The sequence below is a fragment of the Tachypleus tridentatus genome, chromosome 13 (assembly GCF_004210375.1).
Source record: "Tachypleus tridentatus isolate NWPU-2018 chromosome 13, ASM421037v1, whole genome shotgun sequence".
Classification (NCBI taxonomy): domain Eukaryota; kingdom Metazoa; phylum Arthropoda; class Merostomata; order Xiphosura; family Limulidae; genus Tachypleus; species Tachypleus tridentatus.
This window is the reverse complement of record NC_134837.1, coordinates 189,422,109-189,448,141: the sequence shown is the minus strand read 5'-3', so window position 1 is coordinate 189,448,141 and position 26,033 is coordinate 189,422,109. Positions and strand designations below refer to the sequence as shown.

At 35.7% G+C, this 26,033-nt stretch overlaps 2 protein-coding genes across 14 annotated transcripts in view; one reads left to right on the top strand and one right to left on the bottom strand.

Moving 5' to 3' along the window:
• LOC143238461 (uncharacterized) overlaps positions 1–23,681 on the bottom strand; it is a 109,680-nt gene extending 85,999 nt beyond the window's left edge. For 9 of the 10 annotated variants that reach the window (XM_076478713.1, XM_076478715.1, XM_076478723.1 and 6 more), the window contains exon 1: positions 23,423–23,669. In XM_076478713.1, coding sequence (XP_076334828.1) covers positions 23,423–23,526 — 104 coding nt within the window. In that variant the 5' untranslated portion in view covers positions 23,527–23,669. Of the gene's footprint in view, positions 1–23,422 lie in introns of all 10 variants that reach the window. The other variant, XM_076478716.1, reaches the window with a different exon arrangement.
• Positions 23,682–23,715: 34 nt separating this feature from the next.
• LOC143238463 (transmembrane 7 superfamily member 3-like) overlaps positions 23,716–26,033 on the top strand; it is a 76,823-nt gene continuing 74,505 nt past the window's right edge. For all 4 annotated transcript variants that reach the window (XR_013020589.1, XR_013020590.1, XR_013020588.1 and 1 more), the window contains exon 1: positions 23,716–24,133. Coding sequence is in view for 1 of the 4 variants with exons in the window: in XM_076478730.1 (XP_076334845.1) it covers positions 24,082–24,133 (52 nt within the window). In the remaining 3 variants the exon portion in view is untranslated. The remainder of the gene's footprint in view (positions 24,134–26,033) is intronic.

Sequence of the window (26,033 nt, the reverse complement as noted above, 5' to 3'; positions counted from 1 at the left end):
CACTGCCTCCAGCTACCAAATTCATTTTAGAATCTTTAGATTTATGTTTGGCCAAAAACTCAATTCAAGTTGAGAAACTCGTAAACTTCTAGAAATTAAAGTGTCTGGCTATATGTGCTTTTCTTATAGCAAAGCCACATTGGGCTATTAAACCTATATTACAGTTGTACTTAATACTGTCCTAGCGCGGTACAAGTGTATATGGGGACTATAGGACTTGTATATGTATTGGATATGAGGTCCTTCATCTCTCTCTCTCTCTCTCTTGTTCTGATGCCTTTGCATATCATATAACAGGTTAAGGGCTTATGTGACACATTACTAACATATCAAACAAGTCATCTGTTTTTGTGACATTTCATTTATATACTGTATTTATAGTTAAAATCATTGTAGATTTAGTAACGGTAAAATGCAAACAATGTTTCTTTAATTATCTGAATCCAGCAGTTCATTTTTTTTTTACTAAAACATAATTCAAACTGAAGTGCTATTTTTGAAAGTTCACAGACTAAGTGAACTATTTATTCCACGAACTGAAATTTCGTCAGTATCAACCATTACTGAATACAATTAATTCTTAAATTATTCACTATATCGAAAAAGGTTTTGTTCAAATTTGTCCGAAGTTACATTGAGTACAATAGCGTCCAGATATGAATATTTTTAAATCAAAGCCCCCCCAGTGGCTCAGCGGTATGTCTGTGGACTTACAACGCTAAAAAACGGGTTTCGATACCCGTGGTGGGCAGAGTACAGATAGCCTATTGTGTAGCTTTGTGCTTAATTCAAAACAACAACAACCTTTAAATTAAATAACACACACAACATACTGTTGGAATAAATAACTTACAGATTTCTTTCTAATAGTGCCTGTAAGGCTCTATTATTTGTTACAAATAATGAAACACCGTAATTATTTGTTTGTTTCTAATTAAACACAAACGTACACAATGAGCTATCCGAGCTCTGCTCAACACAGCCATCAAAACCCGGTTTCTAGCGTTGTAAGTCTGCAAACATTCCGTTGTGTCACTGGGGGGAGGTATCGTGGGGCAGAGCACAGATAGCCCATTGTGTAGCTTTGTGCTTGAGCCCAAACATGCATGTAATCCAGCACATTTGCATAACTCATCATGTGAGCCCAGATATCCTGACAGTTAAAACTGTAACAGGGACGTTAATTACTCTATACATGAAAACTATTTAATCATTAGAAATACAAATATAAACTACTGAAGGCTTAGTACGTTGTTTTATAAATGTCTTTTATAACAGGTGTAATAATTTGAACGACGAGAGACATATGTTACAAGTTTATCCGCTTGTTTGTTGTTAAGTCCAAAGCTACACAGTGAGTTGTTTATGCTGTTCTTACCACGGGTATCGAAAGATGGTGTTTAGCATTATAAGTTTTCCGACTTCGACACATTCCGGAACGCGAGACAGGTTATAAAAAAATAAAAATACAAATTACATATTTTTTTTACCGGCGCAATAAAGACATTCATCTCACAATCAATACGGTCAGTTCTGAATAAACGACTTTATAAGTTTAGGTACATCACAAAGTGTGAAGAAAATGTAAAACAATTAGAAACTTGCTCATTAACATTACTTTGTTTTAGCAAAATATAAAGGGAGTGGCTGCAGATGACAAAATACAGTTAGAACTTTTACAGTAGGCATATTCGGTTATATAAATTAATCATGAAGTCCTCCTCAATATTGAGGGTCGATGACTGATATTCTCAATTGTTCTCTATTCCTCGCTGCCTGCAACAACGTTCTTAACACCAGTTTCTCGACCCTAGCCCTTTTTATAAAGTTATTGAGCCAAGTAAGTCTCTGCTTCCCTCTCAGTTATATAAAATCTAATCCATCCATCCTCTCTGATTAACAGCCAACAGAGGAAAGTATATTTAGCTGATCTTAGTTGATGGATTCTTTGTCCCCATGGTTCCCAGTTAGACATAGTAAAATCAAGTTGTAATCAATAAATAGAATCATCGAAAATCCAACGACTGTATAAAGTGTAATTGGGAATGGTTTAATTCTTCGTTTGAAGTTCCCTTTTGGACGAAGTGAAATCCACTGACAATAAGTAAAAATAGTTTCCCAAAAGTCCAGCTGGTACTGAGAAACCTTAAACGTTAAATAAATCACTTTTATCTCTTTATACAAGTTCGACAAATTTTCTTACTGCATTTTCTTGTGATAGAGCCAAACATTTAACACAATTATACAACTCGGCAGAAAAAACAAACCACAATAACACAAAAATAGAAAATGTTATTAATTCGTACTGAATCACTAACAATTAATACTAATCCACGTAAATCTAGTGCGCACGGGTCGCTTTAGAGTTTAGAATAAGTAATAACTACTGTAAAAGTTTAAACTTTTAACGTTCCATAATTTGTTAAAAATGCATACTTGTCAGATGATGGATACATATTTGCATGTATTTACATACTTGTAGGCGTTTACTTTGTGCTCGGAAGGTAACATACATATTCATTTAACGTGTTAACAAACATGTATTCAGGAAATTCCTGTCTTTAAAGACCTTACAGAAACTGTGGGATGCCATTAAAAAGCGTTACTTCCATTTGGTATCAATAAGAACTGTTAATGAATTTATCCAATTCACATACAATATATACAAGGTTCAGCTTAAACAACAAACATAATTTGATAAGCTGTGTGTAACACTGTGCTTCTGCTTTAAAAAAAAGTATGCAACTTTTTCTGCTGGTAAGTTTTCATAATAGATGATCGACACAACACATAGTACTGTGTATACATTTCTTAGAATAACAAACGTAGAATACGAAAATCTCTGAGAACTTTGTTGTAAACACTTATTCTCTGAACAATGTTTTGTTTTTGTTTCTTGAATTTCGAACCCGGGACCCTCAGATTACGGGACCTTTGAAGAACGTAAGGAGTAAATCCAGCTTGAAAGCAATAAAATATAACCGTAAAAAGTACGTTCAAACTTACATCAATTATTCCTTTTATCCATTATATAAAATCCCCCAAGTGGCACAGCGGCATGTCTTCAGATTTACAAAGTTAGAAGCCGGCTTTAAATACTTATGGTGGGCAGAGCACAGAAAAACCATAGTGTAGCTTTTTTGCTTAGCTTCAAACAAACAAATAATTACGTGAAAAATTATTACATATATTATCTTTTACTTTACAAATTAAAGTTCAGTAGCATTAGTCAAAATTTGATAGTTTTAGAAGTACGTTAGTACAAGAAATTTCAGTATCAGCAATGAATACTCGTAGTCCGAAAAGTGATTTACATTCTTTTTGACAATATAGGCTAAGTGTGAAAGGTTGCGTATTTTACTATGATTACAAAGTCTAAATACAGAATTATGTTCGAGATTTCTCTTAATTATGAAACTCTTTGTCTTCGAGGTAATCTGTAACTTTCGAACTTTGGTTTAGGGATGTATTTGAGACAGGACAAAACTAACGGTTTTGTTAAGCCAAGACGAAAAAAAAAGACACTGACAATGCACTGGTTCAGTGTCGTGAACCGTTTTATAAACAGATTACGCTTGCAAGCCAACACAATACCTGAGGCTAGTTTTATTAGAACTGGTTATAGTTGGCAGCTCTTAGTACAAGTTGGGAGATGAAAGTTACGCCACTTGAAACTCTCGAACACAATACGACCATTAAGCTTTCTGTAGTCGAGAGTCGGCTAGTATCAATTAACATCAATCGAGAAGACATTTGTAAAATTAACTGTAAAGAGTTGTAATGTGTGAAATTACGTGTATATTTTTAAAGAATTAAAAAACCATGTATTAAGGTTTGAAAAATAAATAAAAGCCTTTACAGTTTATAAGTCGACATACGAGTTAACTAAGATACCGTTTTCTTTTAACCCTTTTGAAAAATCATATTTCTATCGATATACTAGAACAATTTCTAAGAAAGCAATCGAAGATCTTCAACTCTATGAAACGCAAAACAGTTTTAAGAAAAATAATTATTTCAGCTAAATAATACTGCAGAATACTGCCCACTTCTGTACTGTCTGGACGACGAAAACCATCAAACTCTGCATTCGGGACTTTGTTACCATTGACGAGTTGTACTAAGAATATATTTTGACAATTGTTTGTTTGTTTTTGAACTTCACGCAAAGCTACACGAAGGCTATCTGCGCTAGCCGTCCCTAATTTAGCAGTGTAAGACTAGAGGGAAGGCAGTTAGTCATCACCACCCACCGCCAATTCTTGGGCTACTCTTTTAGCAACAAATAGTGAGTTTAACCGTCTTATTATAACGCCCCCACAGCTGAAAGGGCGAGTATGTTTACGGGGATTCGAACCTGCGACCCTCAGATTACCATTCGAACGCCTTAACCCACCTGGCCATGTCGGGCATATTTTAACGAATCTTAACTATTTGTATTCACTTATCGGGAGGAGAAATATATGTTAAACGATGTTCCACCGTAAATATTTATAAGCCAATTGCACAAAGAACTTATTAACATATTAGATCTAATGTTCTTGTTTTCACTATTTGGCATATATTTTTTTTACATGTTCATGATTATATATGCGTGCGTTTTTGCATGTACCTGTTCATGCATCGTATTATACGTGTTAAAAATGAATTATACATAAATGGTAAAATTTTCACGAAATCAAAGTTTTCTGAAGCTGGAAACCGTGAAACTATAGTGTTTTAACAATTTCAGCTGCAGAATACCGCGCGCACACACACACACATATATATATTTGTTTATTTATCCGTATTCGTGTGTTCGTAGATGCTCTCAAGTAAACTCTAAATATGTATATTTTGATGTTTGGTAATGTCACAAATTTGGTATTCGTAATTCGTTTCTTTGTTTTATGGAATCACACAAGGAGTGCAGTCTCATTACTAACAACCTTCTAACTATTATTCGGGTTAGAATCATACAGAGGTCGAGTACGTTTTATTAAAATAATTTTTGTTCGGTCATATCCTCTCTCACACACTTGCATCTTGACAGTATCCCCGTAACGTAAATTTGCAAAATACTTCATGATAAAGTTGTCGTGTATAAAGCACCCTCTCACTTCCCGTATGCTTTCCACAAACCATCCAGGGTACGAGGAGTGGTTTCCTAGCTCTTGTTTGAACAGTCTGATCACATGGAAATCCACAGGTATTGTATCCAGCGGCTTCGCCAGTTTGATATAGCTTGGGTATAAGTTTCATTATTTAACTGCTTGAGATTTAGAACGGATAAAGAGATATGTCGTGAAAGCACATTGTGTTCATGTGACTTGTATGTGTTGCTTGTTCAAATGTAAGTCCTTTTTCATTATATTGCGTACGTACTGTTGCCTGGCACATATGGACGGCTTGTAATGTCGATATTTGTTTTGTATTTTCACAAGACTGTGCAGTTTGTTTACCACGTCTAGAGTAAAAAGAGTTGTAGTTCTCTTTATGAGCAGGTTCTAGTTCCTCAAACACATCCATATTCAATATTTTAATGTAATTATATACAAGGCATATCTTTATCTTGGAAATTTGAAACTTTCAATCTGAACAAAACTTTACGATCTGAATGTATGAATATTTTTCGTCGGAAAGAACAAATACATGCCCTTCCAAAGGTAATCAATTTTCAGTCACATCGCACTGGTTAAAAATTACGAAAGGAAAGCTGAACAATATCAACATATAGTTCTGATACACTCCGTCCACAATGACTTTGTGTTGACTATAATTCTCATGGGATTTACCGATTTGCATATTCAAAATCGATTTAATATACTAAACCCACTACATAATTTCATATATCTAATAAATGATCAGTAATTTTAATTTGAGTTAGATAATAGAGACTGGAACCAGAAATAGCATTTTGTTCTACTGTTGTAGATGTGTATTATTTTAATGTAGACCTCGTGGGAATGAAGTAGAATATGTTTCTATTTACAGTATGAAGTAGAATATGTTTCTATTTACAGTATGAAGTAGAATGAAGTAGAATATGTTTCTATTTACAGTATGAAGTAGAATGAAGTAGAATAGTTTCTATTTGAAGTAGAATGAAGTAGAATATGTTTCTATTTACAGTATGAAGTAGAATGAAGTAGAATATGTTTCTATTTACAGAATGAAATAGAATATGTTTCTATTTACAGTATGAAGTAGAATGTTTCTATTTACAGTATGAAGTAGAATGTTTCTATTTACAGTATGAAGTAGAATATGTTTCTATTTACAGTATGAAGTAGAATGTTTCTATTTACAGTATGAAGTAGAATGTTTCTATTTACAGTATGAAGTAGAATATGTTTCTATTTACAGTATGAAGTAGAATATGTTTCTATTTACAGTATGAAGTAGAATATGTTTCTATTTACAGTATGAAGTAGAATATGTTTCTATTTACAGTATGAAGTAGAATGTTTCTATTTACAGTATGAAGTAGAATGAAGTAGAATATGTTTCTATTTACAGAATGAAGTAGAATATGTTTCTATTTACAGTATGAAGTAGAATGTTTCTATTTACAGTATGAAGTAGAATGTTTCTATTTACAGTATGAAGTAGAATATGTTTCTATTTACAGTATGAAGTAGAATGTTTCTATTTACAGTATGAAGTAGAATGTTTCTATTTACAGTATGAAGTAGAATATGTTTCTATTTACAGTATGAAGTAGAATGAAGTAGAGTATGTTTCTATTTACAGAATGAAGTAGAATATGTTTCTATTTACAGTATGAAGTAGAATGTTTCTATTTACAGTATGAAGTAGAATATGTTTCTATTTACAGTATGAAGTAGAATATGTTTCTATTTACAGTATGAAGTAGAATATGTTTCTATTTACAGAATGAAGTAGAATATGTTTCTATTTACAGTATGAAGTAGAATATGTTTCTATTTACAGAATGAAGTAGAATATGTTTCTATTTACAGTATGAAGTAGAATATGTTTCTATTTACAGTATGAAGTAGAATGTTTCTATTTACAGTATGAAGTAGAATGTTTCTATTTACAGTATGAAGTAGAATATGTTTCTATTTACAGTATGAAGTAGAATATGTTTCTATTTACAGTATGAAGTAGAATATGTTTCTATTTACAGTATGAAGTAGAATATGTTTCTATTTACAGTATGAAGTAGAATATGTTTCTATTTACAGTATGAAGTAGAATGAAGTAGAATATGTTTCTATTTACAGTATGAAGTAGAATGAAGTAGAATATGTTTCTATTTACAGTATGAAGTAGAATGAAGTAGAATATGTTTCTATTTACAGTATGAAGTAGAATGAAGTAGAATATGTTTCTATGTATGTACGAAGATTTTGTAAACCTTTTTCCAGGAGATCCTTTGATCTACCCGACATTATTTACAAATGAAAAATGTATTATAACATTTTATATATAATTCATTCATGTAGAATTCGTCCAAAAATGTATTCACTCGAACTATTTTGTTTTGTTTTTGAATTTCGCATAAAGCTACTTGAGGGCTATCTGTGCTAGCCGTCCCTAATTTAGCAGTGTAAGACTAGAGAGAAGGCAGCTAGTCATCACCACCCACCGCCAACTCTTGGGCTACTCTTTTACCAACGAATAGTGGGATTGACGGTCACATTATAACGCCCCCATGGCTGAAATGGCGAGCATGTTTGGTGCGACAGGGATTGAAACCCGCAACCCTCAGATTATCAGTCGAACGCCCTAACAAGCTTGGCCATGCCGGGCCTCATTCGAACTAAAACAGTATTTTAGTATTAACTAGAGACAAAGTGAACATTGACACATGATAAAACATTGCATAGTCGTAGCTAGCTATCTTAAACTCAGTGCTAGATTCGATGTTCCGAACAAAAATTGTATGACATATTTTAAGACATATAAGAGGAAGAATTTTGAGATTACGTCATCTGAAAACCACAGATTCATCTGTAAGATTAAACAAACTTTTTTAAAGATTAATTAACTGAAAACAACGACACGCCTTCCTTATTCAACGACTGTTTGTTTGTTTGTTTTTTTAATTTTACGCAAAGCTACACAAGGGTTAACTGCAATAGCCGTCTTTAATTTAGCAGTGTAAAACAAGAGGGAAGGCAGCTAGTCATCACCAACCAACGCCAACTCTTGAGTTGCTCTTTTACCAACGAATAGTGGATTGACCGTCACATTATAACGACCCCACGGCTGAAAGGGCGAGCATGTTTGGTGGGACGAGGATTCAAATCCGCAACCCTCAGATCACGAGTCGACTGCCACCCACCTGGCCATGCCGGGCCAATCACCTGTAGGGTTAAAAAACTTTTTTAAAGATTAATTAACCGGAAACAACAACACACCTTCCTTTATCAACGACTTGGCGTTGCTTTGTTAGTTTAAAATAGAAACTGAGTGAATAAAACAAGAATCCATGTCATGATTGTACACTGAGACTGAAGTTTTAAGTCTAAATAATTTAGCACAAGCGGAAGAAATCGTTTCTACATTACACGTTAATGGGATGCCAGTCCATCGCAGGTCACCACTAAAAGATCATCTGGTACTGAATTGAACAGCTAGGTAGACTGAAGAAATTGAAGTATTTTACCTAACGAAACACATTGTTCCTTATCAAAAGAAAAGATTACTGAGCCCAACCGTCCTTCTATCTGAATGGACATTAGTGAAAATCCTGAGAAGAACTGCATTTATTAACTCTTCTCGCACACCTATGGGTATCATCTACTGGATCAAGATGCCCAGGAATCAGTCTAACACTACTGTCTATCAGTGTAAGTAACTAAAACATTTAAAATAATATTTTAAAACGCATTCGATCTCCAGTGCAAAATAATGTTTCGTTATTGTAATCACTGTAACAAACCAACTCAAGAAAACAGCGGTAATGTTTAAAATACTGGTTAGATATAGTTAAGTTAATGATAAATAAGTTCTATATTTTAACACAAAGAATGGGATGTATTGGAAAAATATAAACATCATTGTGTCAGTACATACTGGTAGAAATTGGTTTTAAAAACAGAATAGTTAGTTAACAGAAGCTTATGACATTTTGCACAAGAAATAAAAGTTCTTAACAAACCATAACAAAATTTTCAAAACAAAGGATTTCGCTGAACTGAAATTCTATCGTAGCATGAGAAGAAATTCACAGAGGGTTCAAAACGTTTCACAGTAAATAATTAATTAATTAAAATTTTCACACACAGAACTAAACTTCCATCCAGCTTTTGGATAACAACTTGATGACTTTAATTAGTTAGACATCAAGAGACATGAAGACGCCTGACAGAGTATATGAACTTAAGTTTCTCACTACTTAATTGTACTTTGAGACAAAAACAAACTACAGATACCAACTAATATTCTGAAGGTTAATCGTACATTATTAGAAAAACAATCTAGATCCTGTGCAGTCCTGTGAACTACTACTTTTCTCATCAATCCTGTCCAGTATGGTTTGGTTTGAATTTCGCGCAAAGCTACACGAAGTGCGCTATTCGTTCCCAAGTTAGCACTGAAATATAAAAGGGAAGTTAACTAGTCATCAACATCTCCTGCAAACTCTTGAGTTTTTTTGTTTTTTTTCTAATTAAGCACAAAGCTACTCAATGGGCTATATGTGCTCTGCCCACCACGGGTATCGAAACCCGGATTTTAGCGTTGCAAGTCCGCAGACATACTGCCGAGCCGCTGGGGGGGGCCTCTTGAGTTACTCTTTTACTAACGAATAGTGGAACTGACCGTCACATTATAACGCCCCCACAGTAGAAAGGCTGAGAATGTTTAGTAGTATAACGTTTCAAATCTGCAATCCGCAGTTTGCGAGTCGAGAGCTCCGAACCACTTGGTTATACCAAGTATGATGATCAAGACTATATGTACTATTGTCAGACTACAATTTTCATCCAAACAAGCTTCTGATATAAACGACGGGGTTAACTTTAAATCGTAAATCTTACAACGTAGGTGGATCTTCAAGAATACAATCAAATAGACCAAAGACACAAAATGTCTCTGTTGTTTCACTGAGGACTTAACAGGTACATAATAAATAGGACTGCAGTGATTCCATTTTCTTCAGCCGTCGATCCTTCTCAAGAAAACCATTATGGATTTCGAAAGGTAACTGTAAGTTTATGAGCTTTCGGTCATACGTAGATCTTTATCAACTTCAAATATGTGTTTAATATTTCTGTTACTGGCACCAAGAGATAAGCCTACTTTCATCACAATAACTTTTTTTCGTGTGTGTTTTTATCATAGCAAAGCCACATCGGGTTATCTGCCGAGCCCACCGAGGGGTATCAAACCCCTGATTTTAGCTTGTAAATCCGTAGACTTACAGCTGTACTAACAGGGGGGCAACTTTTTTTTTTTAGTATAAATATTCTTTTTTGTAACCACATTCTCTGCTTTGCGGATGAGGTTATTAACCTTCTTAGGGTCGGGGTACAGTTTTTATGTCGTTGTACTTCTAAACGCTCTGCTGTGCGAATTGTTTTGCTTCCAGTCGAAAAAACCCAACAAAACTGAAACCTTTTCTTTTTAACAGAAATGTTGATTCCTTTGGCTTATCACGTGTAACAATCTTGCTATGGGAGTTATCTTTCCTCCAGAAGGATTGTTGAATCCCTGCGATGTTACAAGATGCTTTTCGTCACATTTAAGTTGTGAGTGCGTTATAGGATTCACAGTCAGTCTCTTAGCGTATATGGTGGATGATAGTTTAAATTAGGAACAGTTTAGCAGCTTTTCAAAATAACTACAGGTTTAACACTTTGGAATATTCTGTGAGCCAATCATGTCGCTCGTGGTGCAACGACTCTACTCGATGAGGATATGCAAATCGTTCTTACAAAGTGCGATTAACCCTTTTTAGTGGTCAGTATTATGCTAGATGTCAAATAAATTATAATTTTAAACAAGTTACGGCTGAAGGTATTTTAACTACTTGAGTTTGTTTCTTACATAGCTTTAGCAGTATCTCTTAACAGTGCAGTGAACCTTTTTCTAATAATTAGTATCCGACTAGTAAAAGTCACGAGAGAGCCTCCTGCACGAGAGGCGAAAGCTTTCAATCAACAACAAACATTTTTATCCTGAACTGTTGTCCAAAGATCTTCCTTTTATCTTCCAGTAAGAAATGGTAAACAAGTGATTGCACAAACGCAAGCTGGAAGTTATAAAGACTTTCCCATATATGTTTGATAGCCTTTAAATGGCAAATGATTTTATAGGTTAGATATAAGGATTAGAATGTGGAAAATTAAATATAAATATAAAAGTTAGAGCAGCTCAATCTAAGTATGAACGTGATGGCAAGATTTATTTTATTTGTATTTCCAACGAGATCGACTTAAAATGAAAGTATATATAACTATTACATATAACACTTATTTTTGTTTTTGTGACGAGTATAGGTACTCTGTTGTAAGGTTTTCTTTACACTTTCCTATCTTAATGGGATGAGACCCGGCATTGTCAGATGGGCGGGCGCTTGATTCGCAATCTCAGGGTCGCGGGTTCGAATCCCCGTCACGCCAAACGTTATAATGATACGATCAATTCCACTATTCGTTGGTAAAAAAAGTAGCCCAAGAGATGGCATTGGGTGGTGATGACTAGCTGCCTTCCCTCTAGTCTTACACTGCTAAATTCGGGACGGCTAGCGCAGATAGCCCTGGTGTAGCTTCGCGTGAAAATTCAGAACAAAGAAATAATGGGATGAACCTGGCCTGAAGATTAAGCTGTCGGTTTGTAAATCGAGGGCACTTGGTTCGTATACTATCTATACTATGAGATGTAGGTGATTTACGAGAACGATAGTAAAATTGCACTATTTGATTAGAGCATCTCAAGAGTTGGCGGTAGGTGCTGTTGACTAGCTCCATACTAATCTACAAGTGTAAAATTTGTGGACATCTTGTCATGAGAAACAAACAGACACGTCCTTTAAAAACATAAGGCAAAAGGGATAAAACACATTTTGTTTGAATATGTGGACAGAGTTTGTTAAACGTAAATAACCAATTACACGTCGTCAACTAGAATGACGTGATAAGAAACGTGTAGCTTCGTAACGGACATAAATTACAGAATAAACAAAACCAACAGCCTAACCTTAAGTGCTTTAAATATGAAGCAATGTATATCAAGAAACACTATACTTATAATCACTAGATTTTTGGCAGAATAGTCTTAAGTTACAAAAATAAAGCCATGTTGTTTTATATTTCTTACTTAAAAGAAGACTGGAAAAGGTTGGATTTTCAAATCACTTAGACTAGAATGTGTGTTTCTTACAGCAAAGCCACATCGAGCTATCTGCCGTGTCTACCGAGGAGAACCGAACCCCTAATTGTAGAGTTGTAAATCAAGACTTACAGCTGTTCCAGCGGGGGACAAACTGGAAGTGCCTATTAACTTTTAGTTAACATGTAAATAAAAACTACAACATGAACTTAATTACTTGGTGTTTCAAATATTTAAAGTAATAAAAATCTAAGGTACGCACCGAAAGTTAAACAAGTGGTGACTTTAAAGTGATAAAGTAACCTTATTTGTTTATTTGTTGCTAAGTGTAACGTCACACAATAGATTGGCTATTTGTGCTGTGCTCTTCGCGAGCAGGGAAACCCGATTTTTAGCATTATAAGCGCCCGGACTCGTCGCTGAGACTCTTGTGGGTAAATAACACAGGTTGGTTTTGATATTTTCCTTATAAGGACAATGAAAATTACTACAATAGTTTACTTTATGTGGTACAAATAATGATGGATATATAAAGTATGACACTTAAACTGATATTTAATTTGGAAAACACATCCTCCAAAGTATATCATTCTGGCAATAACCACCATAAAGATAGTAAAGTGCAAACTTCCATACTCAAACGCACGCACATGACTTATTGGTATCTTTTTCGTTTTTGTTTTTTGGTTTCTTTTCAGCTTACACAACATTTCCAGCTGGATTGTCTGTTATTATGAAAATAAGAGGAGTAAAAATCAACGATCGGGAATATTCCTTCAACAAGAAGATATCAACATATGGATGTTTTACTGGAATCAGGCATACAGAGAACATAACAAAAATTGTGTTGGCTTTTTTCATTTTTAGTAGTAATTTGTTCAGTTGGGTCTCGTGTGTCTTTGTTGGATTTGTGTGTATTGGTTTAAATTTGTTCGTGTCTGATAGGATGTTCTTCATTTTTTGGATGTACACACAAATCCAACAAAGACACACGAGACGCAACTGAACAAATAACAAAAAAATTGCTTAACAGTTAATCAGAAAATTATTCGCTTCGCTAGAAAGGCAGATGGCTTGATCAACCACGCTCTAAACGTAGTTTTAACACTACCACACGTTTCAGTTTTAACTACATCACGCAAAAAATAAAAAAAAAATCTCACGCTCATACTAGCACTTGGTGGCAGGTTTCAACGTGCACATAAAAACTAAATGAAGCCTGTTTAACTTCAAATAAACGTGTTTGCAATTATATTTTACAGATTTCCTTTATTATTTAAACATTATCTACTAATATTTCTTCTACAACTTCCTCAAGCAGTATTTTAAGTTCTTTCTCATTTTAATCTTCAACATTTCATAAAAAAATCGACTACTAAAGCTGAGTCAGAGAGTACAAAAGAAAGTTTGTTTTCTGGAATTTCGCGCAAAGCTACACGAGGGCTATCTGCGCTAGTCGTCCCTAATTTAGCAGTGTAAGACTAGAGGGAAGATAGCTAGTCATCACCACCCACTGCCAACTCTTGGGCTACTTACCAACGAATAGTGGGATTGAACGTCACTGTATAACGACTCGACGGCTGAAAGGGCGAGCGAGTTAGGTGCGACGGGGATTCGAACCTACGACCCTCAGATTACAAGTCAAGCGCCCTAGCCACCTGGCCATGCTGGGCCACGAAAGAAAGACAGGACAAAGTAATGACGGTGCAGCTTATGCCCTAGGTTTATAAAAATAACCTAGTTTTCGCATAATTATGATTTGAATAGTATACTTACACTCTTCTGAAAAGTAGTATTAACCTTAAGTACATAACTGTGCAGTGGCACGTGGTTGCCATTTTGTAATTACTTACTTATGGCAAGTTTTAGAAGATATTGCAATGCTTGTATTGAAAAAAAATTCGATTTCTTCTCTAATAATATGGGTTAGAAGCTTGGTCGTAGCTAATGTTAGATGTTGTTTGTCATAAATATCCAGAAGGATCTTTCTGAAAGTTTGTTGTTTGTTAAGTATAAAGTTACACAAAATGTTCTTTCCCCACCACGGGTATCTGAAACCCTAGTTTTAGCGTCGTAAGCTTGCACACACTGGAAGTGTTTTGAAATGTTATTTTGTTTTTGGATTTTTACCAAAACGACTTTTTATGCTTTTTTTGAAACGGTGGACAAGAGACAAAAAAGACTAGTCAACACCACTCACCGCCCACTTTTGGTCTAATCTTTACCACCGAACAGTTGGATTGACCTTCACATTGTAATGCCCCTATGACTGAGAAAACGAAAATATGCGATGATAACATTTGACATCGCAATCCACAGATCGCTAGTCGAGCGCTTTAACCACCAGACCATGCCAGACTTTTTGCGGAAAAGCCAAGTACAAGCCTAATCTAAGATGTTTTAGTTTTTCTAAACAAGAAATTTAAGACGTGAATGTATTAGTGTATGAAAGTAAATTACAATTCAGAGTAATTCGGAGTGACGCAAAGCAGTGATTTAATAGGATGTTGTTACATACGATATGGGAAAGGAAGAGCTAATAAGTTCTTGTTTAAATAAGTGTTTGGGTTATGCACAGGTAAACCTTTGTTTATGCAGTCACAGCGAGACTGAAGGTCGGTTTCGTTGAAGTTATGGCTACCTTGAGTAACATTAGCCTACCAGCTGTTGAGAGACCCACAAAGAAAAACAACAAGAAATTAAATCTCAGAAAATCATTTTACTGGATTAAAATGCTTTAAAAAAGTGTAATTGTTAACAACCTGTAATGTTTTCTTTTTATGGATCATCAGGTTGAATGTATCACCAAGCACGTGACCCATCTGTAAGTTCCAGAATAATTCAGTTGAATATTAATACACATTATGAATAATTTTAAAAATTAGTAATACAAACTAGTATGCATTATAAACATTTTGTAGACGAATATTTGATCCAGTAGTTTGTACTCTATAACAATATGTTCATCTCTCTGTTTGCTTAATTTTTAAGTAATAAATATTTTCTACTGAAATAGTAAAAGAATGCCGGTTCATGTCTGTTTCTGACAAGGAATAAGTCAATGGCTCCATATATATATTAGTGAAATTAAATAATTCATATCTAAATTGAGTTAAATGAATAAACAAATGAGGAAGGACTGCGTTAACAACAGCAAATCCCAACCTCTGATTAATCATATTATAACCATAAAATATTGAAGCCATAAACCAAACCATATTAACATGAATTTTTTTAAATTTTTAAAATACGCTGTACATTAAAAAAATGAATCCTAAGATACAAGCTACAACGTGGGATTACAAGATGTATCATAGGTTTTGAAGGTGTCTGCGAAAAAAGGATTCGTATTGTAGTGGGGATACACTATCTGTCAGTCTTAACCTCCAATTCGCTAGTCTCACATATGAAAATTATAAATGAGGAGAGCGATATGTGGGTGCTCAAGCCCACAACGTCCCACATCTATATCACCCTTCACTGCCTGCAGACAGTTATGGGAAGGTGACTGCTCTCCCAAGTTAGAATAAGAAAAAGATAAACATAAAAAGATGAATATATATAAAGACATGCACGGATAATTCATACATATTTATATAGCCAACAACAGGATTAGTGTATACTTCATTTAAGAAAAATATCACATTTACACGTCAAGAATGCGTAACATTAAAGTTGTACAATATCGCTGCGTACCTACTAAACCACTATACGTTACAGCTGTTCTTTATTTTAAACTACTGACAAGCAAGAAGACAGCCAATCAGAAGCACCCAATCACCGATAATATTCACTAAAGCATTAATTGTCTGTCTTACATCACACTACAGCTTAAAGAACAGTATTTTATAGGATAATACCGATTACAGTCCGACTTCCCAGCTCCGAAATCCAGTTCTCTATTATAGGACCAGCCGCCTCCAACCAGATACCGTACAACAAGAACAAATCTAAGTGCTATTCTTTTTAAACAACAAAAGCACGTCTGACTTTACACTTACGATCCTTTAAATAGACTAGCTACCATTACTGGTTATTCCAGCTTTATGTGACACTGAATGAGATCGAGCCTTGGACTTCTCGCAAACGAGACGAGAACATTTAGCAACTTAGCTGCAGAATTAACCTGCTACCTAACTCTACTGAGACTCGTTTGAAGAACTTAACCTATCTTATTCTTCCCTTTCTCTTTGACGAACATAAGCTCGTCTTGTAATTACACCATTTTTACATCTACCGTGAATAAAATCGAGCCCTGGATCTCAAGCAAACCAAGACGAGTATTCTTACATCTAAGCTAAAGAGTTAAAATTCGCTAGCCAGCAACTTTGTAACAGTTTAAATAATGAAAATTTGTTAATGAAATACTTACGTAGTCCAAAGAGCAGGTTTAGTAGACATGATGCCAGAAGTATGGTGATCACCTTTCCTCATTTGTTATATTTATTCAAATATAAACTCTTCAAAACAAGAAACGCAAAAGGGATATTTTTGTTATTTTAAAGAGAAATATATGTAATAACGTTACAAGCTCAGAGTACGGGATGTTACACGTGTTAAGGCACTGACTGTCAGACCAAAATGACAATAAAAGTTGTGCACTTTGAATACAGAGGAAAACATCGGATTTTTTGCCAAAACGCATGCGTGTCCAATAAATTTGTTTGAGAGATCTGCATGTTCTGCAAGTGAAACATGTGCAAAATCCCTATAAAAGTGACGGGTTCTCGGTTTCCATAGCTCAGTGTTAAGCCACCGACACACAATACAGTTACGCCAAGACTGACTGAAGCACAACGCAACAACGCCATTGGTCGTTGGAAGCAGGCGAATCTCGATCAGATGTTGCCAGAGCTGTGAATGTCTACCCAAGCACCATCACAAGGCTATGGAATCGTCACCAACAACATGGATCAACTCGTGACCGTCCACGATGTGGTAGACCTTGTGTGACCACGCCCGCACAAGATCGCAACATCCGATTACGTCACCTTCGGGATAGGACCACCACTGCGACGTCTACTGCCTCAAACATACCAAGACTGCGTAGAATTTCCGATCAGACCGTACGCAACCGTTTACGAGATGCAGGAATCCGACCTCGACGTCCAGTCAGAGGCGTCATCCTCACCCAACAACATCGTCAAGCACGGCTGCAGTGGACTCCGGCACATCGGGTATGTCCTCATCGACGATGGAGGCATGTTTGGTTCAGCGATGAATCACGTTTTATGCTTCGTAGGCAGGATGGAAGGACCCGTGTTTACCGTTGTCGAGGTGAACGTTTTGCAGTAAACTGTGTGCAGGATGTGAACAGATTTGGTGGTGGCAGCGTCATGATGTGGGCTGCCATCGCCTACAATGCCAGAACAGACCTTTTGCACATTCGAGGGAATCTTACGGCTCAACGATACGTCGACGAGATTCTCAGGCCCCATGTGCAACCCATCATGGTGAACGTCAACGACGTTTTTCAACATGACAACGCCCGTCCTCACACAGCTCGACTCACCACTGTCTTCTTGAGACACCACAACGTCAACGTTCTTCCCTGGCCCTCCAGATCACCAGATTTAAACCCCATTGAACATCTTTGGGACGAGTTGGACCGACGTCTGCGACAACCTCAACCGCAGACTCTACCTCAGCTTGCTGCAGCTTTGCAGGCTGAGTGGACAGCCATTCCACAGGATGTGATTTGTCATCTCATCGCTTCCATGGGCAGGAGATACCTAGCAGTTATTGATGCTCACGGGGTCATACTCGTTATTGACGTTGAGTGATGTTAAACTTCACCTAGTGAGCGTGGACTTCGCCTTTGCAGACTTTGGATGTTCAGCAGTGAATGTGCAAAGTTTCACACATGCCATACAGAACTACCTGGAATAAACTTGTTAACAATTTGTCTCATATTTTGCCTTTTGCGTTTCTTTTTTTGAAGAGTATATTTATAAAATCGTGTATATGTTTGTTGAGATATACACACTGTATTTCAATATTTACTTTTTCACATAATTTATCTTGTTTCAAGTAAGATTACTATGTATATGCTAAAAAGAATTAGAAAAAATCTTCTCGCATTTTAATAAAATAACATTTTACACACACATTTATTTATATGTAATAACACATTAATCAGGTGGGAGGATTGAATGATATACTTTGTTAATCTTATTTGGAGGTTATACACTACATTATTATTTCTTCTACCAAGAATATATAGTAGTCTAGATATTTTATATTTCATATTGTTATTCACACAATTTAGTAAACATCTTAGATTTCATGTTTAGATTAGAAACGTTTTAAATATCACATAGTAAGGTCGCTATGGCCCATTAATTACAATATCTGAATTTTAAGCCGATTATCATATTTTCTGCTGTGGGGCATTATAATGTGATGTTTAATCTAACAGTTTGTGGGTAGAGGGTGGCCCAAAAGGTGAAGGTGTTGATTAATTGTTTTTTTTCTAGTCTGTTACCTTTAAGTTAGGGACGGAAAGTCTTAAAGAAAATTCCACCAAAGAAAAGAAAGTGAACTCGACACCTTATGTTTCACTTGGATGTATACGTGGAGGATATTTTAGAAAACTAGACCCTTTGATTTCATTTTGTTGTTCATGTTAGGAATATTTTGATAATCTAGATATAGTAGGTTCTATTATGCTGTTCTTACAGGTACTTGACCATAATTGATGCCTTCCAGTGGCTCAGTAGTATGCTTGCGGACTTACAACGCTAAAAACCGGGTTTCGATACCCGTAGTAGGCAGAGCACAGACATTGTGTAGCTTTGTGCTTAATTCACAACAACAATAACCATAATTGGCCTGGAATGCCATCTTACGATATAAGTTCTACTTACTGACCTAAGTAAACTGTTTTAGTAACATGTTTTTAGTAAACAGTTTTTATAAACATATTTCCTTCTTTTCTGTCTTTCAAAGAACAACTACCTTCTAACCGTTATCTAGAAATAGATGACGAACATTTTTCAATAAAATAGATACTTCTATTTCTTAGTTTCTTTCATGTGTTATGTTTGTGCGTAGAAATTAAAATTGAAATATAGTACATTTACATTACTGTGCTATTCCTTGAGCTTTAAGTCTCCAAAATATCTTATACTATGATATATTTTATCATTCTACAATGCTCTAGCTTGATTCCTCTTGCCTCTTATATTGATATATGTAAATTACCAAGCTCTCTGGAATTTAAAACGCCATCCAGCTGCTCAGCTGCTAATCTTCCTTACTTATAGATATATATCTAACTAGACAATCATTAAATGGTTTCCTCAATGAAAGTACTTATTGTTATAGGTAGGCCTGCCATGGCCAGGTGGTTAAGGCACTCGACTCGTAATCTGACGGTCGCGGATTCGAGTCTCCGTCACACCAAACATGCTCGCCCTTTCAGCCGTGGGGGCGTTATAATGTGACAGTCAATCCCACTATTCTTTGGTAAAAGAGTAGCCTAAAAGTTGGCGGTGGGTGGTGATGAATAGCTGCCTTCTCTCTAGTCTTACACTGCAAAATTAGGGACGGCTAGCGCAGATAGCTCTCGTGTAGCTTTGCGCTACACATTGATGTAATAATTTTAGACGAAAAAATAAGTAAGCGAATTACCACCCTTGTGCTAAAATAAGCCTATTAACGTTTAGAATAAATAGTCTAGTTATAGGCTGTAAACTCCCAAATCTTTAATAAACAGGCACTTAAAAATAAACGTGCATGGCTTCTTTTACATAATTAATATCATTAATAATTATTTGAATATTTTAAGACCTTCATACTATCTCAATAAATTTTGCCTCTCCTCACTATTCCACAAACATACGATGTGAAATTAAATCATAAGAAAACAAACACATAAGTTCTAACACTGGAAAGACAAAATTACACGACAGTTGATCTGTGAAACAGTATTTAATCAACCAATCAAAAACCTCATCATAAAAAGTGTCTGTTCTAGACTGTACGCTAACATTTAATGCCAAACCATTTCCAGCTGGAGAATATTCGAAAGCCCGAGTTAAAACTAAAGCTTGAAGTTAATCAGCCAATCAAATGCCAGTAACATAATATCGAGCATCTGGTCTAAAATGTATGTTTAAAGTCAGTCGTAAACGTTTTACAATGATAGAGTTAGAGATTAAGTTGGAATTTTGAAAAAGATAGAACACCATTTTGCGATTCATTGTGGTATTCCAATCAAAATACATGGAACGCTAATGGTTCCAGTCCTCTAGAGACGGAACGCCCTTCAAGACAGTTCTTTGAATAGTGCGTTAAAAAGCTTGAGCTTCTGGTAATTACATCGATAATTCTTATTACACTTAACAAGGATAAAGCGTTTCAAATCATAACATACTGTGTATTTTACAGTTAGATACTTCAAATGAAGACCTATCATGACCTGTGTTTTCAGAAATATTTAGAAAATGTAACCCGAAAGGTTATAACGCTAAAATCTGGTTTAGATACATGCGATGATTAGAGCTAAGACAGCTCACTGCGTAGCTTTGTGCTTAATGACAAACAAAATCTAAAGCTTAATTTGGATAGTATTATTTAGTACGTTGTTATAGATAAATTATTCTAATGTTTATCATAGATGTTCTAAGCTAATGTCTAAAAATATATTACTATTTAAGTTTAATGCCTGTCGTATATATTGTGTTCTAACGTTTACGGGCCCGGCATGACCAGGTGGTTAGGGCGCTCAACTCGTAATGAGGGTCGCGGGTTCGAATCACCGTCACATCAAATATGCTCACCCTTTTAGTTGTGGGGGCGTTTTAATCCCACTATTCGTTTGTAAAAGAGTATCCCAGAAACTAGCTGCCTTCCCCTTTGGTCTTACACTGCTAAATTAGGGACGGCTAGAGCAGATATCCCTCGTATAGCGTTGCGCGAAATTCAATGCGAACAAAGAAATCTAACGTTTACTACAAGTACTAAGATTTTAATGTCTATATATATCCAAAGCAGTTCATTTATTGGCTAAACATATACCCCTTTCATACGGACTAGACTGAGTAGTGGATAACTATTATAACAATCGTCCCTTATTTTTATGATATTTAAGAACCTTTACAATTATGCATTATAATAGAACTATTCGTTCATAATGAAACATAATTACCACAGGTGATATTGTTCGTTTGTTTGTTTTTGAATTTCGCACAAAGCTACTCGAGGGCTATCTGTGCTAGCCGTCCCTAATTTAGCAGTCTAAGACTAGAGGGAAGGCAGCTAGTCATCACCACCCACCGCCAACTCTTGGGCTACTCTTTTACCAACGAATAGTGGGATTGACCGTAACATTATAACACCCCACGGCTGAAAGGACGAGCATGTTTGGCGCGACGGGTATGCGAACCCGCGACCCTCAGATTACGAGTCGCACGCCTTAACACGCTTGACCATGCCGGGCCAACACAGGTAATATTTACATTGAGAAAAAACTCAAGTGTAACATGGCGTTCAGTGTGTAAAAAGAAAAATTAAGGGTAGGATAATCACACACTATTACAATAGGTTATTTAAAAATAAGTTTCAGTTTCTTGTTATAAGAAATCCTGTATTAATTATATTAAATTCGAAAAGTAAACAGGGACAATTACTTTATTAAAGTTATAACTTTTCCATTTCGGATTCAAAACCAGAGTTGTGTGAAAATAGTGCTTGAGATATATCTTTTAATCGAATAAAAGTCATCGCCCAACCAATTATTTCAATACTAGGATTCATCAGTACTGGTGGTCGATATGAGGCAAAGTCTATCAGAAACGTTACTTATATGTGCAGTGTGAATCCTAAAAAGTTACGAGACGTTAAAAACTGGCGAAGTATTAGAAACCAGTAGGCCTATATTTGTGACAGAACCTGGAAAACTGATATTTGAACCGTATATTCTAAAATACAGTGTGATAAAGATACAGCGACCAAATTTAAAAATCTAGAAAATAATAACATAATAGCGATGGTAAACAGTAGTAATGTATAGCTCTTGTAACAAGTAGTTTTATATTTACAAGACGGGAAGAAGGAAGAGGCGTTTCCACAAGTTGTCCTTTATTTTCGAATTCTTAAAATCTCAGCATTTTCTTCATTTACGAATCAGAGATAATTTTTTATAGTGATATAGTTTTGAAAATAGAATCAGTTAAAGGTTGTTTTACGTAACATAAACTAACGAAAAGCATTGCTAATAACAGCAACTACACTTTTCTCAGTAGCTAGTTTTTAGTGGAAAAAACGCTCGTATCAACAGCCTCTGGTGTTACAGAAAACACAACCTGCAAACAATAAATCTAGCTTAACAAAAGATCCAACCTATAAGCAATATAATCCCTGTTCAATAGTATATAAAAAAACCAAAAAACGCACGTACAACAAACACAGTCTAGCAAAACATTTCAACAATAAAAAATGTATTGTATAGGTAAAGACTCCGCTGGTTTAATGGACCCGTTTTAAATAATACATGTTTTAACAATAAATATTACGTATATCAACATCTGGTTTGATAGAAGGCATTATCTACAAAAAAAAAAAAGAAAAGAAAACCTCGTCTATGAACAATAACTCGTTTGACAGAGAACACCTACAAAGAATACCTGATTTGACAGAGAACGTCACCTATGAACGATACCTAGTTTGATAGAAAACCTCACTGATAAACAATATCTGGTTTAACCTATAAACAAAACCTGGTTTAACAGAAAACCTCACCAATAAACAATGCCAGATTTGACAGGTAATTTCACCTATAAGTAATAACTGGTTTGACAGGTATCTCAGTTTATAGAAAGACTACTTGATTTGACAGTAAATATAAAATAAAATAAAACATCTGTTTTCACTGTGCTTGCAAACTGACCTAATTTATCTCTTTTGTAAGCTCTTGCCGATAAATATGTACATATCTTCCATTAAATGTTATAGATTTCGTTTTCTTTAATTTGTACAGCATCTCATAAACAAATTGTTACATTTCACTTTATTTTTACGTAACGCAAATTGAATGCAGCTGCACTACACTACAGGGGCTACACACACACGTACGCACGCACGCACACACAGAGCTGCAGAAGACCGTCACTCGCTCTTTTAAAACAACACTAACCTTGCTAGTGGCCCTGATTTTCTGGCTCTTTGGCTTAAAATTCTTTCTACAACGGATAAATTTCCACTTCTTGCAGCATCCAAAAGTTCCTGCTCTTTTCCCATGTCGACAGCATGCGCTAAAAGCGCCCTGTGAGGAAATATTTCCTTGCTTACATCCTACACTAATAACCTCTACAACTTAGTTACCAGCTCTGACGTCCATATTGAATATATTAGCGCCAACCCAGGTCGAACGCTGCGGGCGAATGTGGCGACACCATGTCTGAGTAAGACTATCACATGAGTTCAAGCTTCAGCGCTAGCGCTTTCTGGCGATGGAAAACGTAAGCTACGAGTGAAGCTTTAAAGAGCTATCAGTAAATAACTTTTACAGTGTTTGGAAATGTAAATTTTAAGTAAATGGAATGTGTGATTCTTTGTAGACTGTGCGGAATGTTTCACCGCAGGCGAAGTAGATGTAAGCCAGTTTTTGTAACCAAGTTATCAATATTCAAGAGATGACTCATCCGAACTATACAGAAATATCACCGATACCGCTGTTCACTGACAAAGGCTAGTTTTTCGACGCTTCTGCGATCGTGTTGAAGTTCTTTTTTTCTTTCTTCTGATTAACGTACTACCCATTGGACGCTTGTGTGGTGTGTGACTTTGCCAATAATGGAAAAGTTCATTGTATGTGCAGTGTTTACGCTCGGTTTATTCAGTGGTTGTAAGTTGAAAGTTCATTTCTATATTATAAGTTAACAGACGATACAATGGAACATGTGATAATCATTTGATATAAAAATGAAGTATTTTATTAACGTATCAAATTATATAATTCTTGATGACGAGATACCCACTTGAAGTAAAAACATATCTCAGGTTAACCTGAAGATGACCTAGGAAGGTCAAAACACTGTTCTCTGCTTTATTAGTAAAAGTGTTAATACCCATAGCACCCGTCCTGAATTATAAATTATATAATTATTTTTGTTTGTTTGTTCAATTTCATAAAAAGCTACTCCAGGTCTATTTACACTAGCTGTCTCTAATATACAAGTGTTGGACCAGAGGGAAGGTGCCAAGTCAAAACCACCTACCGCCAACTCTTGGATTACTCTAATCCAATAGTGTTACTGACCGTCACAATATAAAAAACCCGTCCCCCAAGGCTAAAAGGAGGGGAGACACGTTTGGTGTTGGGATTCGAATCCACGATCCACAGAAGCGAGTCGAGTGCCATCAATACATCTTCGTTTTTTATGAATAGTATATCAACACAATGGGCTATCTCTGCTCTGCCCTTTGCAGTTATTGAAGCCTTATTTTAACGGTCGTAAGCCCTCAGATTTATCTCTAAGCCACCAGGAAGGGGCTATGTATATGTATGGTATACTTAAAAGTATGCTTACACAATACAAGTATTTTTCATGAAATTAGTGAGATACTTTGATTAACAATACTTATATACACATGCAAGTACGCATCCGTAGATGCATTTCTATACTTATATATTTAGGTATATGATTATAAAAGCTTTTGAACGAATAGCCTCCAATTTTATAACCTGTTGGTTTTCAGTTCTTAATAAAACTCAATTTTTCTTAACTTAAAATAGCTTATATCCTACAAAATTATGAGGCGTGAATTGTGTGAATCAATAGCATATTCAATTATTAAAACAATTTTCTTCCTTTGGACCTTATCATAAAACTTATCAGAAAGGAAGTATTAGTTAAATCAAAGAATTATATACTTTCCACATATGCCTTACTAGGCATTTGATACAACGTGCTTTATCACACTATGTAACAAAATTTTTACTTTTTCTTGTTCCTGGGCAGAAAGTGTTATTTCCCAATTGCTTATGCCTAAAGTAAATGGAAAAGACCTGTTTATCTCTTCAAACTTTGCTTTTGTGACCTGGGTAATGAAATTTTTAAATTTACACATTTTCCAGAACATTCCGGGTAGATTCAGTGCTGAATAACTGATAGAGAAGTTTCTTAAACTTGCAAGAACTTTCGAGAATGTTGTAGACCTTCACTCGTCAAGATGGACTCTGCTTCTACCACAATGTATCCGGTCTGTGCGAGGCAATTGGAATTAACTGTAACTCTGACGAGTGGCGCCTCTTCATTGATAGCTCATTCACGAGCCTCAATGATGTGTTGCTCCATAACAAAAATAAGTATCCGTCTCTTCCCCTGGCTCATTCGGTGCACCTCAAAGAGGAATACAACAGCGCCAAGATCTTGCTAGAAGCTTTGAAGTGTGATGGGTATGGTTGGGAGGTTATCAGAGACTTCAAAATGGTGGCATTCCTGACGGATCTCCAAGAAGGCTTTACCGAGTTTCCCTGTTAACTTTGCCTTTGGGACAGCAGGGACGCCGCTGCTCACTACAACAGGAAGCACTGGCCAAAACGAACCGAGTTCTCTGTGGGGAGGCACAATGTCAAGTGTGAACCACTAGTGGACCTCCAGAAGGTGTTGTTCCCACCATTGCACTTAAAATTGTGTCTTATTAAACAATTTGTCACAGTTCTTGATAAGGAGTCTGCAGCCTTCAAGTACCTTTAAGACTTCTTCCTAAGCTGTCTGAGGCAAAAGTTAAAGCTGGTGTCT